The sequence below is a fragment of the Schistocerca cancellata genome, chromosome 2 (assembly GCF_023864275.1).
Source record: "Schistocerca cancellata isolate TAMUIC-IGC-003103 chromosome 2, iqSchCanc2.1, whole genome shotgun sequence".
NCBI lineage: Eukaryota > Metazoa > Arthropoda > Insecta > Orthoptera > Acrididae > Schistocerca > Schistocerca cancellata.
The window spans coordinates 253,670,751-253,685,270 of NC_064627.1; the positions used below are offsets into that span (position 1 = coordinate 253,670,751).

Below are 14,520 nucleotides of genomic sequence, written 5' to 3' on the forward strand. Positions count from 1 at the left end.
AATACTATTTTTCCTTATTTTTATATCTTTCTGCTACTGGCGCTCTAATATTTAGATAGCTACTTGTACGCTACACTTTTGCTTGACATCTTTTCCACTCTCATTCGGATATTCTTTACCTGTGACAGCAAAAGAGTCACATGTTTTAGTTATTTCAAACCCTTTCAACTACTGCTATGAGTACCGTTACAACAGCATATACACTGAAGAGGCAAAGAAACTGGTACACCTGTCTAATATCGTGTACAGCTTCCGCGAGCTCGCAGGAGAGACGCAACATGACGTGGAATAGACTCGATTAAAGTCTGAAGTAGTGCTGGAGGGAACTGACACCATGAATCCTGCAGGGCTGTCCATAAAATTTGGTGATTTACCTGATTCCTGATATTCATGTTAAATGGACGTACGGGAAAATCCACACTTCATCGCTACCTCGGAGATCCTGTGTCCCATCGCTCATGCGCCGACTACAGCACCACGTTCAAACTCACTGAAATTTTGATAACCTGCCACTGTAGCAGCAGTAACCGATCTAACAACTACGCCAGACACTTGTTGTCTTATATAGGAGTTGCCTACCGCAGCGCTGTATTCTTCCTATTTACATATCTCTTATTAATTTTTGAATACGAATGCCTACACCAGTTTCTTTGACGCTTCAGTGTATTACTACTACAATAATAAACAATACAACTAATACAGGATCAATAGTCGCTGTTACTACGACCACCTTATCTATTTCTCTACGGCAACTACTGCTACTGAAAATTAGGCGAACAGTATTAATACTAGCAATTCTAGTACGATTACTTATTGGAATGTTAGGGTTACTGATTTTAGGAGAACAGTTAAAGACCACATTGTCTAGTGTCCAGCTTTACTGTTTCTCTCTTTACTTCTCTTCTCTGCTTCACTGTAGTTTGAGATGGACACACACACGCGCGCGCTACTTTTACTACTACTACTACTACTACTACTATCAGACAGTATCTAGTTTCTCCGTATGTTCCTTACTATATCAGTCACTATGTTGAGTCCAGCAATATTTCGCGGCCTCCAGACACCATGGCGATGGATCGGAAAGCATGTCTTATCTTTCACTGATACTTGTCGTTCTTGTAAGATACGCTTGTGGCCACCTCCCCTCACTCTTCCGTTACTAGGCCAACCGATCATAGAGCTATCGGGCACCGTCTACTGGCCTTACTCGGCTCTGCTGTAGTGTCTGTTCCCTATAGTTACACCTTGCTTTCTCTGAGACAGTATTAAGAAGAAGATTTAAGGTATCAAACACGTCTTTCGTCTGATTACTTTATAAAGACATTAAAGCCTACCGTTTTGTATGTGTGTGTGTGTGTGTGTGTGTGTGTGTGTGTGTGTGTGTGTGTGTGTAGCGCGGGCTTTGATGCAAGTCTACGAAAAAACAATATGCTTGACAATCTCTGTGAACAAATCAATGTCAACTACTTTATTCTCATTGCAGGTGGCGACGTTTGGGTACTGGTGATCCGGAACGCTATGCCTTCGGACTCCGGCATCTACGTGTGTGAAGTCAACAGCAACCCCATCGTTCGCTCCTTCCACAAGCTTAGCGGTAAGTAACGTTGCTCTCGGTCGGCACTAATTGCAATTTTTTCGGAACAGCACTCGATGTTAATGATTCCTCCCCCCCCTCTCTCTCTCTCTCTCTCTCTCTTTCTCTTTTTCTCTCTCTCTCTTTCTGTGTGAGCGTATACATAGCATCCACTTAAACACACTTAAAGTTGGTAACGACCAGAAAGCAGTCCACAATGGTCAATCCCACTGGGTTTCTATAGATTTAGCTGCATTTAGCTACTTCGTCAAGAGTCTTCTCAAAGGTTACAATCATCTAAATTCACCCAGGTAATGCATACTATCCTAAGAGATACACACCTACAGTTCTGAATGTGTGCTTGGACAGATTCAAATTACAATCTGTGTTCCTTCTGATTCAACCGTGTGTAGTTTCGCCAAATCGCTTCAAATGGACGACGAAGTACGGTAAATGTTTTTACAAAGCTTCTTCCAGAACCTCCCTACTGACGTAATTGACGCAACATAAAATTTTCCCCAAATTAAGTTCATCTAATTTTAAAATCCCCTCCCCCCCCCCCCCCCCCCCCCCACCCATGAACCATAGACCTTGCCGTTGGTGGGGAGGCTTGCGTGCTTCAGCGATAAAGATAGCCGTACCGTAGGTGCAACCACAACGGAGGGGTATCTGTTGAGAGGCCAGACAAACGTGTGGTTCCTGAAGAGGGGCAGCAGCCTTTTCAGTAGTTGCAGGGGCAACAGTCTGGATGATTGACTGATCTGGCCTTGTAACACTAACCAAAACTGCCTTGCTGTGCTGGTACTGCGAACGGTTGAAAGCAAGGGGAAACTACAGTCGTAATTTTTCCCGTGGGCATGCCGCTTTACTGTATGGATGAACATCAACAAATGCAAAACGAGGATAATGGAATGTAGTCGAATTAAGTCGGGTGATGCTGAGGGTATTAGATTAGGAAATGAGACGCTTAAAGTAGTAACGGATTTTTGCTATTTGGGGAGGAAAATAACTGATGATGGTCGAAGTAGAGAGGATATAAAATGTAGACTGGCAATGGCAAGGAAAGCGTTTCTGAAGAAGAAAAATATGTTAACATCGAGTATAGATTTAAGTGTCAGGAAGCCGTTTCTGAAAGTATTTGTATGGAGTGTAGCCATGTATGGAAGTGAACCATGGACGATAAATAGTTTGAACAAGAAGAGAATAGAAGCTTTCGAAATGTGGTGCTACAGAAGAATGCTGAAGATTAGATGGATAGATCACATAACTGATGATGAAGTATTGAATAGAATTGGGGAGAAGGGATCACAAATTTAGCATTGGAGGGCAGCGTGGAGGGTAAAAATCGTAGAGGGAGACCAAGAGATGAATACACTAAGCAGATTCAGGATGATGTGGGTTGCAGTAAGTACCGGGAGATGAAGAAGCTTGCACAGGATAGGGTAGCATGGAGAGTTGCATCAAACCAGTCTCAGGACTGAAGACCACAACAACAACAACAAAAATTTAAAATCGTGTAATTGTACACAAACTGCCATTCGCCATATACCGTAAGGTCGTTTACAGAATACAGATGTATTTGTAGACGTAGATGTTGTGGGGCTCTGCTCTTTTCATTCAGATCACAGAGCGAACCGGCAGTAAGCTAAGAGGGGGTTTCCAACTTGGAATATTTGGGAAGCTATTACCAGTGCCGGCATTTCGCTCGGAGCCGATAGGGCGTACCCATTTTTATTTTGTTGCTGGAACTGTGCATGACTAAACACCTACAACCCGCGTGCGTTTGTAATTTTCCCGTAATTCATGAAAAATGGTGCGCCGTAATGGAGCTATCGTTACTGCAACACTGCTTCCAGAGCAAAATTCCCTGCACGTGGGCTGCGAGGGAAGCATACACTAAGGTGACGAAAGTCATGGAATAGCGATATGCATATATACAGATGACGGAAGTATTGCGTACAAAAGGTGTAAAAGGGCAGTGCTCTGGTGGAGCTGTCATTCGTACCGTGATGATTCATGTGAAGAGAACTCCGACGTTATCACGTCCGAATGACGGGAGTTTGAAGGCGGTTTGGTACTTGGAGCTAGACGCACGGGACATTCCATTTCGGAAATCGTTAGAGAATAAGTGTGAAGCAAAACCACGGACAATGCAGTGGCCGGCGGCCTTCACTTGACGACCGAGTGCAGTGGCGTTTGCTTAGAATTGTCAGCTCTCAAAGACAAGCAGCACTGCGTGAAATAACAGTAGAAATCAACATGGGACGTACGACGAAGTAGCCATTACGACAGTACGGTGAAATTTGGCGTTAACGGGCTATGGCGCAAATGACTGACGCGAGTGTCTTTGATGACAGCACGACATCGCCTGCAGCGCCTCTCCTGGGCTGGCCTGGTTACATAAGTCCCGATTTCACTTCGTAAGAACTGATGTTATGGTTCGATTGTGGCACATATCCCACGAAGTCATGGACCCAAGTTGTGAACAAGGCACTTTGAAGGCTGATGGTGGCTCCATAATGGTGTGGGCTATGTTTTCATGGAATGGACTGGACCCTTTGGTCCAACAGATCCGGTCATTGACTGTAAATGGTCACGTTCGGTTACTTGGAGACCATTTTCATTCATGGACCTCATGTTACCAAGAATGATGTCAACAGGCCACAATTGTTTGCGACTGGTTTGTACAACATTCTGGACAATTTGAACGAATGATTTGGCCATCCAGAGGGCCTGGCATGGATCCCATCGAATATTTATGGTACATAACTGAGAGAGAGGGGCAGAATGGCTCATTATTTCTGCGGGGGACTTCCAACGACTTCTTGAGTCCATGCCATGTCGCGCTGCTGCACTACGCCGGGCAAACGGAGGTCCAACACAACATTAGGAGGTATCACATGACTTTTTTGACCTCAATGTATATGGCTAACGTGTCGTGTCCAGTTATCGCCGAAGTGACCTTACGACAGTCACACCAGTGCGTACACCGTGGCACCCTCAGTCTATCACTGCGACAAAAAAAAGTTACCCTCTCCAACAGCAGCAACGACAGCTAAATTACGCCCGTATTAGCTGATTATTACGCGGCCGTAACTCAATTCCGCGTCAAGGAAAAGCCGCGTAGTGTCGCACCAACTTTATTCGTATAAATATTTAACAACCACCAGTGACTGGCTCTCGCGTTCCGGAGACCCTAATGAAATTCAGACCGAAGCGGGTAATCATCGGCCGTGGAAACTGGATATTTGTATGTAAATGAACGACCGGCGACTCTGCGAGCGTCCCATAATGAAATTTGGGGCCACGTTTCCGTGACGGGGCACCGCTTTTCATAAAAAGGTTTTTAGTGCGGTGTGCGTTGCCGGAGTTTTCGGCGGCATATCCGGTATTATGTAGCCGATTTTAATTACGAAAATTAATTTCCTTTTTTCCTATCGCGCTGCGCTGGATATTAAAGGGTGTTGCAGGGACAGCCCTGTCAATCATTCCTGATTGGTGATAACGATTTCTGCTGGTTATGTGGTGCGTACTTCTGGAATACACGAGCTCAACAAGAGAGCTAGCCTGGATCACGCGTGCAGTTCATTTTAACCGGGTAGTTATTAGTACGCCAGTCGAAAATGGCGTTTGGCCTCTTCGTTTTTACGGTCTCCGAAGCTGAAATTTAGATTCTGTTTTTCGCCCTACTGACGTGTACACCTATACGATATACGGAAATTCCCGTTGCAAACTTCTACGACTTGTAAAGGGAAGTGAGTAGATAATATTAGGAGTTGGAAACCACGTCCGGAAACGTACCATTCCCGTGCGGCAACCATATGAAAACATGTTGGCAACGCGACCACTTTTACAACTAACCAATTACACGTGACCCAGTATATCACTTATTTTACAGTTCCACTCATTAATAGCCAAAGAAATTGCTCGTGTACTCGTTGACAGGTTCTGTTCCACGTGATGCATTAGGACCTCCTCCAATTAGAGTGTGCAGCGATTCCTCGGAACACCACAGGTACCCTTGCTGACGGCGAAGATATCCTTTCTCGAAATCGTTGCGTAATTGTGGCGAAAAGACACTCAGCAGCTCTTCCATTACCCTGAGCTTTGCCATTCAGATGGATCATGTCGGTGTATTCTACAAACGTCTACTCAGCCATGTTGCTCTAACACTCACAGACATGTGAATGAGGCTCGAACCAGGTCAGAGAGGTGGTTCAAAAATGGTTCAAATGGTTCTGAGCACTGTGGGACTTAAAAGCTGAGGTCATCAGTCCCCTAGAACTTAGAACCACTTAAACCTAACTAACATGAGGACATCACACACATCCATGCCCGAGGCAGGATTCGAACCTGCGACCGTAGCGGTCACGCGGTTCCAAACTGAAGCGCCTAGAACCGCTCGGCCACTCCGGCCGGCCAGAGAAGTGGAATAGACGTCAAATGACACCAGCTAATTCGACGTAACCACCCGCTCCATGATTAGCCTGTATCATACTTACCTAGCAAATATGTTTTCAAATGGCCGTTTCCGGACATGTTCAAAACATTATGTACTCACTCCCCTCTATAAGTCCAAGTTTGTAGAGGGAATTTCCGAACACTCTGTATATACATAGTCCGCAAGCCACCGTATGGTGCAGGGCGGAGTATACCTTATCACACGACTTAACTATTTCCTGCCCTATTCCACTTGTAATTGGGCGAAGGAGAAACGAATATCTATATGTCTCCGTAAGAGCACTAATTTCTCTTATCTTCACGAAATGTATGTTGGAGGCTGTAGGCTAGCACAGAATTTTATGGACTTGGAATAGAGTTCGTGATTATTTTGGTCATGTAACATAAATCAAATGAGTTTTCTATTTTAGTTATTATTTACTTTTTAATCAGCAAGCTGTCATCGTCAAGTTCCTTTCCTGACCTTTCAGTAATACTTTGCACGTGCGCAACAGTATCCACATTTTCTTACGTCATTTACATTTAAGTTGGAGTCTGGAAAGGAGATATATGTTTCATAAATTGGTGCGCGTATCTCTACTTAACAGGCAATAAATGTTTCATATCAACACCATGGCGGCTGGGACGATGTGTAGTGGGTAGATTATTTCCCTCCTGATTGTGTAGGGGAGCGAGCACACACGGTTGCAGTCTGCTCTAAAGTCCAAAAATTCTGAACTTAACACCTACGGTTTTTAAAATAATAGGAGGTGAGTAATAAATACTTCTAGAAAACACTCGACAGTTTGTTTGGTCTTCCGTTTAACTAACAGAGTACGGCGATAAATATCGACAGTCTTTTTAACACAGTGGGCAGATGTGTGTCTAGTCCAGCATAATGTCGTGCGAGAGTGAGATTACCCTCCAGATCTTAGCTGCAGTCTTTTGCCAAATACTTCTGCAGATTTCAGCAGTGAAAACTGTCTTACAGTTGTGAAGGACGTAGATACATACATATTTTCACCTGTTTTCGTAAAACTCAGTGCAATAGTACGGTCGCTATTTTTGTAACAGTGAATGACGGTGATGTTGCTCGAGCAAGTAGCGTTGCGTTTGTTTTGTTATGAATGGACGAAGCACTTTTGAAGCTCTTGCGGCTTCTTCTCTGGGATTTTACACTGTCCACGCTCTAATTCCATACAACGCTGCGTCGCGGACTTGCTGATTCAGGAATTTCGTTCTCAGTTGCATTGCGATATTTAAACCCAGTAGAGTCCTTTGAAGAGCGCTGTTTTTGAGTTCGCCGATTAATTTCCGATATTTCCCTTGATTCACTCAGCGTATGCTCTCCCAGCTTCTAGACAACAGAAGTTGACAGCTCTTCTACCGCTTTCCAGTCTGTATATGTAGCTGCACGTCATTCTAATTCTCTTAATCATTTTCTTCTTAGCTTTCTTCTTAACCCCATTCTTTTCTAAGTGATCTACCCACTCCTTCTGGAGATAGACATACTGCGTGTGATCTGCTCTCAATACCCATAGTACAGCTTCAACAAAAACAGTCATAGTTGTCTTTATACACACGCTTTCAATCCTTCAGACAACGCTCTCAGAGCCTTATCGATTTTAATATATTTCTTCCAGCTTCTTCTTCTCCCGATTTCCACCGTCGTTCAAGTTCGATTTTCATAAAATGTCGCGTGCAAGGATTTGTTCCGGGTAATCAACGCTGCATGAAGCAAGAAAATTTAATGTGCTGTCCCGCTATTAAATTAATAGCATCTGTGATAAATATATCGGCAGCATTGTAGTACGCTTAAGGGTGCCGCTGGCTGCGATTAGGGGACGGGGCAATTGCAGGTTAGGATTGGAAGGAGGCATAAAAAAATGGTTGAAATGCCTCTGAGCACTATGGGACTTAACATCTGAGGTCATCAGTCCCCTAGAACTTAGAACTACTTAAACCTAACTAACCTAAGGACATCACAGACATCCATGCCCGCGGCAGGATTCGAACCTGCGACCGCAGCGGTCGTGCGGTTGCAGACTGTAGCGCCTAGAACCGCTCGGCCACCCCGGCTGGCACAATGAGGCATCACAGGACGGGGAAAAAATATGATGTATTAGCCACCTCGGGGAAACGGGGTGGAGCGGTTGGCAGCTGTCTAGCCAGTAAGTAAATGCTGAATTTGAATGGCCCGAAGGTCTTGATAATAACATTGGGATATAAGAGGCGCCGGCCGAGGTGGCCGAGCGGTTCTAGGCGCTACAGTCTGGAACCGCGCGACCGCTACGGTCGCAGGTTCGAATCCTGCCTCGGGCATGGATGTGTGTGATGTCCTTAGGTTAGGTTTAAGAAGTTCTAAGTTCTAGGGGACTGATGACCTCAGAAGTTAAGTCCCACAGTGCTCAGAGCCATATAAGAGGCCTGATGTGTGGGGAGAATAGGTGGCTAGAGCATAATCTCGTCACATAACTAATTGTCGGTACGAATGTTTGGCTTAGGAGGAGAGTCTGTTAAAGCTGTCTTGGACTGGGACATGCAGAGTGTGGATATCGGAGGCTGCATATGTAGGTACAAACTTCGCAGTAACCTAGGGCTTGGAAGAGATAAGAGACATAGGCTTCTGGGAGATGTTCGAGTCTTCGAAGATGTGGAGAAAAATTGAAGAAACTAGAGTGTGGAAGTGGGTAGGGAGAGGACTGTACGAGCTGCACGCAGAATTGTTTCTTTGTGCTGTCTATGTTGATGTTGAGACCAGGGCCTGACAACACATTAACGAGATGCACACATGTGAACCACAAGAAATACGTTTCCAGTGTGAGTGTTTGCAGACAGTAACACGCGTGGTACGGTGTTCCTGCAGTGCTGACACGGTCGCAGTCTGCGCTGGAGGGCAACGCTACGGCAACAGGTGTCCACGGGGGATCGTCGACGGGACTGGGCGCGCCTCTGGAGCCATCTGGCGACGGCACGCGCAACCACAACTACACCGACTGCTGCGCCGCCAGCAACGTGTCAGCGGCGTGTTTCGGGTTCTGCAACATCCAGAGCATTCTCGACGGCAACACCGGCCAAGACCCCGAGCACTGCGAGGCAGACTTCCCTGCTATCGTGCGTTGCATGGCTGGTGAGTAACATAACGAATGCGCTTCTCATTTCATTTCGTGACGAAGTAACAGAACATTATCCGCATTTGGAACTCCTTGCCCCACATCTGGGGCTGAGACACACTTTATCTCTACCACAATTGCACTTACACGTCAGTCTCTCAGACGACAATCCTGCTGCACACTATCCATTCTCTCCTCTCCGACCACATTCCTAAAACTAGTCTTTTCATCCTCAAGACATATCCATCATTCTTTTTAATGCAAATTTCAATCAGAACGTAGTTTCACACCAAACAAGATCATCGACACATCCCCCTCCTGTCACGAAACTTGGAATACCTACACACCATTACACAGACACAAACTCATCATTACTGTACATTTTATAATGTGACTATCGCAGAGCAATAAGCTCCAAGTCCTTAGACACGACTTCTCCACTTATTACCCTAAGTAAGGTACTTTCCTGAAACTTTCCTGGCAGATTAAAACTGTGTGCCGGACCGAGACTCGAACTCGGGACATTTGCCTTTCGCGGGCAGGTGCTCTACCATCTGAGCTACCCAAGCACAACTCACGCCCCGTCCTCACAGCTTTACTTCTGCCAGTATCTCGTCTCCTACCTAGGCAAAGGTCCTGAGTTCGAGTCTCGGTCCGGCACACAGTTTTAATCTGCCAGGAAAGTTTGGTTCAAATGGTTCAAATGGCTCTGAGCACTATGGGACTCAACATCTGTGGTCATAAGTCCCCTAGAACTTAGAACTACTTAAACCTAACTAACCTAAGGACATCACACACAGCCATGCCCGAGGCAGGATTCGAACCTGCGACCGCAGCAGTCGCGCGGTTCCGGACTGAGCGCCTAGAACCGCTAGACCACCGCGGCCGGCCCAGGAAAGTTTCATATCAGCGCACACTCCGCTGCAGAGCGAAAATCTCATTCTGGAAGGTACCTTCCTGTTTCTCAAAACCTTCAACATGATAATCCTTGGTGACAGTTGCTTCCCAGAACTGTGAAATACGTCAAAGATCCTTCTATTCCTAATTTTTGTGTGTTGATAATTTTATACAGAGTGATCAGAAACAGTCTGAAAAGCTTGCGAAGGTGTTAGACATAATTTTACATGCTTGACATTCTTCAAGTACAGGGGCGATTTGGCTCCGTGAAGTATTGTAATTCCATTTTCATAAGAAATAGTTGCCAAGAGAAAATTCGATTCGTTGCAGCGTGTCCGAGGTAATTAGCATTGAAGTTAACCAGTCAGGCCGTTCCAAGCGCAAATTCTAGCGGTCCTCCAGAGACGGGTGTCGCCGAACGTGTTCTTTGTTCGGTTGCCTAAAACCGAATAAGTTAGAGATCCAAAAATTGGACATGGGACGGTAGTAAGGATCTAACCTGAGCCAAAGACTGAGCAGTCTCGTGCGCTGCCATCTACACTATGAGAACAACTGACGCTAACACCCTTACAAGCTCTTCCGAGTGTATAAAGAAAATTTTTAGCTTTCTTAAACCTAAGAAATCTCCCAGTGGTACCACTGTTGTCAGTCTATTGACCTTACCAAAATATTCAGAAATATATATGAGTCTGTCCTCGACAAAGGCATCCCCCAACATACCAAACAGCACTTTTCTCTCCTCATCACAGAGTACGGCTTGCGTCGCAACTCCTCCTATCCCTGGGCATTGATAAAGCCTGTCCTAGGTAACAAAAAGCAATATCCACTCCGATTTTTCTTTTCCAGTAACAAACGTACTCTTGCGTCCTATCATCGCTACTTTCTCTTCTATGCACAGTTGACGTTCGAAAACCATTCTCATCCCAATACCTCTTCCAGTACGCCGAAGACAATGCTTTCCACGTCGTTTCATTCACACATACCAAAGTCTCCGTCAACTAAATCTCAACAGCTTAATCCCAGCAATAATTATAGCTTTCCACCTTTGTGATCTCAATCTAACAAACGGTAACTTTCCACTTCATAGCACTAAAAGGTTAGATTATGTAAGTGTAACACTCGATCGAATATTAACTGCCCAAAAAAGTACACACTAAACTAAAACCATTAACTGGGTTTTTGGGCATCACAGTTATCTCACAACTATCAAAAACTTATATGATTGTAGTTTGTGACATTGATTTCACATAGAAGCACTATATTTTTCATGAAATGGAACATAAATTCTGACATCGCCCATAGCCGGGCATTGAAATGAATTTAGTGGCGGCAATTGAAAACCTGTGCCGCAATGGGTTCAAAATGGCTCTGAGCGCTATGGGACTTACCTGCTGAGGTCATCAGTCCCCTAGAACTTAGAACTGCTTAAACCTTACTAACCTAAAGACATCACACACATCCATGCCCGAGGCAGGATTCGAACCGTAGCGGTCGCGCGGTTCCAGACGGCAGCGCCTAGAACCGCTCGGCCACCCCGGCCGGCGCCGGACTGGGGTTCGAATTCGGATTTCCCGCTTTACGCAAGCAGACGCCTAAACACTTCGGCTATCCGAGCACGCTTCAAGTCCAACCCAAATTAACAACTTCTCGCACACTACTTATGTAGCGCCCCCTGTCCATTACACTCATTGCCCGCAACCTCACGCTGTTTCCAGTTGGAGTTCAGGAGAGAAAGAGTGCCCCACACGGAATGGACCTCTAACGAGCGTTCAAGGAGTATATACACGGTCCGGCCACATTAATGTTATGTTCGACGTCAACATGCAGTAGCCACTCTCAGACGCAGGACCCAGCACTAGCAGTGAAGGGTATATAAAGCGTGTCGTTTTGTTAAGCGGAAACGGAACGATATTCCTGACGTCCAAAAGGGCACGATCACTGCCTTTCGGGCCGAGGGTGGAAGCGTTCCCAAAACGTCTGAGTACGTAAACTATTCACATACTGCCTTGGTTAAATTATACCGTACAAGGCAAAATGGCGCTGTCCAAAAACCGGCACCGAGGTAACTGTGCTGCACCACGGGCCATGAGTGATAGGTGTGAACAATGGCTGCAGAGATGCGTACGGGCGAACAGACGTGCAACTGTTGAGCAACTGACCGCCCACATGAACCAAGAAGCTACCAACAGTGTCTGCTCAATGACTGTTCATCGAAAGTTGCTGCGGGCCTCCACAGCAAGCACCTGGTTGATGCACCCACGCTAACTGCTGTTCATCGTCAACAGTGCAACTGGACGTCCACTTTGTGGCGACGGGTGGTCTTTTCAGATTACAGATGGTCGTTGGCGTGTATGGTGTAAAACGCCTGGAAGCAAACACCCTGCTGCAATCTTCGGAAGAGTCCAAGCCTGAAAAGGAAGCGTTATGATCTCGGGAATGTTGTAAGATTCCCTGGATGATTCAGTCATGTTGGAAAGCACAGTGGATCAACACAAATACGCATCCATCCTTGTGGATCACGTCCACCCCTATATGCAGTTTGTTTATCCTCGGCTGGATGGCATCTACCTGTAGGACAGTGCAACTTGTCACAGAGCTCGCAATGTACGTGCGTGGTTCGAAGAGCACCAGAAAAAGTTTACTGTACTCCCCTGACCAACAAACTCCCTGGATTTAAAACCAATCGAGAATCTGTTAGGCCACCTCGATCGGACTTTGGCACCTAAATTCTCATCCGGGGAACATAGCACAGCTGACCAAGGCAGTGGAGCCAACATGGCTTGAGATCTTTGTCGGTATCTTCCAGAACCTCATTTACTCTCTTCCTGTAAGTCTCGCAGCAGTCATGACTGCAAAAGCAGGTTATTCAGGCTTTTGACAGGTGGTTAATGTGATTGGACAGTGTGGTGTTCTTTCGTACATTATATCCTTGTTCTGAATGATACTACGAAATATCGGAAAGACCATCAATGAAACTGAACACTTTCCTATTGGGTAACCTGTTACTGGGGCGACTAACGTTTTAAGCATAGAATTGCCATCATATAAAAAACCTAAACAGTTTGTCTATAAATAACGAAGAAACCACCGTCACAGCGCAGCACTATTACAACAAATGATAACAGAAGTCTGGGGTTAATAAACACAATGTGCATACCCCGAGATAAAAGCTAAGGTGTAAAATAGCAAAAGAAGACTCCTCGAGGGAAGAAGCATTCATAATATTTTGCCACATCAGTACTTGCTGTGTACTCTGCTAGTTTGCGAACTGCCATGGTATTTACAGCAGCTTTAGGGGTTACTGTCCAGAGAAATTACAGTCTCCAGTTCCAAAAACGTCCGCCTTTGTGAAGCGCAGTGATCTTTGGTATTAACCTTTGTCCGCAGCCTGGTCTTTGCGTAGGTTACAAAATTATATACAGCAACTTCAAAAAGGTCAATTACGTTGAAAATCTGTCATATCTCGCAAGGCAGGTTCCTCGGAGGAGGCGTTTTCTTTGATCGCAGCGCCGGCTCGTCCCTTTTTCATTTCCATAATCACCTCTCGGATATTCCCTTGCTGCCAGCGCCGCCGTTAGCCTTTTATTAAGTCCTGCCCGCGGCACGGTTCCGGAAGCCCGTGTTTACGAAAGCGTCGTCCGTTACTCCGCCAACGTGGTTCCCGCTCCCCCTCTTTAATCCCTAGTCGCTTATGACAAGTCTCCGCTCCCTGAGGCTCTTAGTCAGCTCATCCCCTTTTGTTTTCCGCCACAGTGGCCTCTTCCGCACGAGTGATGTTTTCCGCGCTACTGCGAGGGTACAGATCTCACGTGTAAGGACCGGGGGCCACCCACCTACCAGCAGGCTCACGTCGCAGGCTGGCGGAGGTTTAGCCACTTTGCCACCAACTGAAAACCGATACACAAGTTCTACCAAGGGTGAAATACAGGCCAAATCGAATCGACTAGAAATGCATTCACAAGATACGCGGTTTCCGTAAATAAAGGAAATAACTCACAAGGGGAGGCCACGACGTTTGGAACGCGGATTTACTGCAAACTTCGTACAATCGTAGTACTCCATGAGGACAACAAAATGTGTAAGCAGTAGCGCGTACTTCAAAAGCGTTATTAAGAAAATCGCAAGATAATTTCGGTCGTCGAATATATATCTGTGCGTGGCCATTTTAACCATGAAGCAGCGGCAGCCGAGTGGTGCCGGCAGGGTAGCTCAGCGTGTTCGGTCAGAGCGAACGGATCATCGACAAACTGAATGGGTGTCATTGGATGTCGGTCCCGAACAATTTTTTTTTTTTTTTTTTTTTTTTTTTTTTTTTTTTTTTTTTTTTAGTGTTTGGCGTTCAAGCCGCTGGATCGAGTTGCGTTCGTCAGTTTTTTTTTATTTCCAACACAGTCATTTTCTTTATTATTTATTTTACAACTGATATAATGGGGAAAGTACGTGTAATTGGATGAAATTTTATTAAATTTACAATGTTATTTGGCAGTCTACTAATTT

General features: G+C 45.5%; 1 protein-coding gene across 2 annotated transcripts in view; it reads left to right on the forward strand.

Annotated features, from left to right (window-relative positions):
- The window catches only part of LOC126161581 (Ig-like and fibronectin type-III domain-containing protein 1), a 666,669-nt gene that overhangs the window by 518,558 nt on the left and 133,591 nt on the right, over positions 1 to 14,520 (forward strand). For both annotated transcript variants that reach the window (XM_049917526.1, XM_049917527.1), the window contains 2 exons: positions 1,484 to 1,594; positions 8,880 to 9,143. In XM_049917526.1, coding sequence (XP_049773483.1) covers positions 1,484 to 1,594; positions 8,880 to 9,143 — 375 coding nt within the window. The remainder of the gene's footprint in view (positions 1 to 1,483; positions 1,595 to 8,879; positions 9,144 to 14,520) is intronic.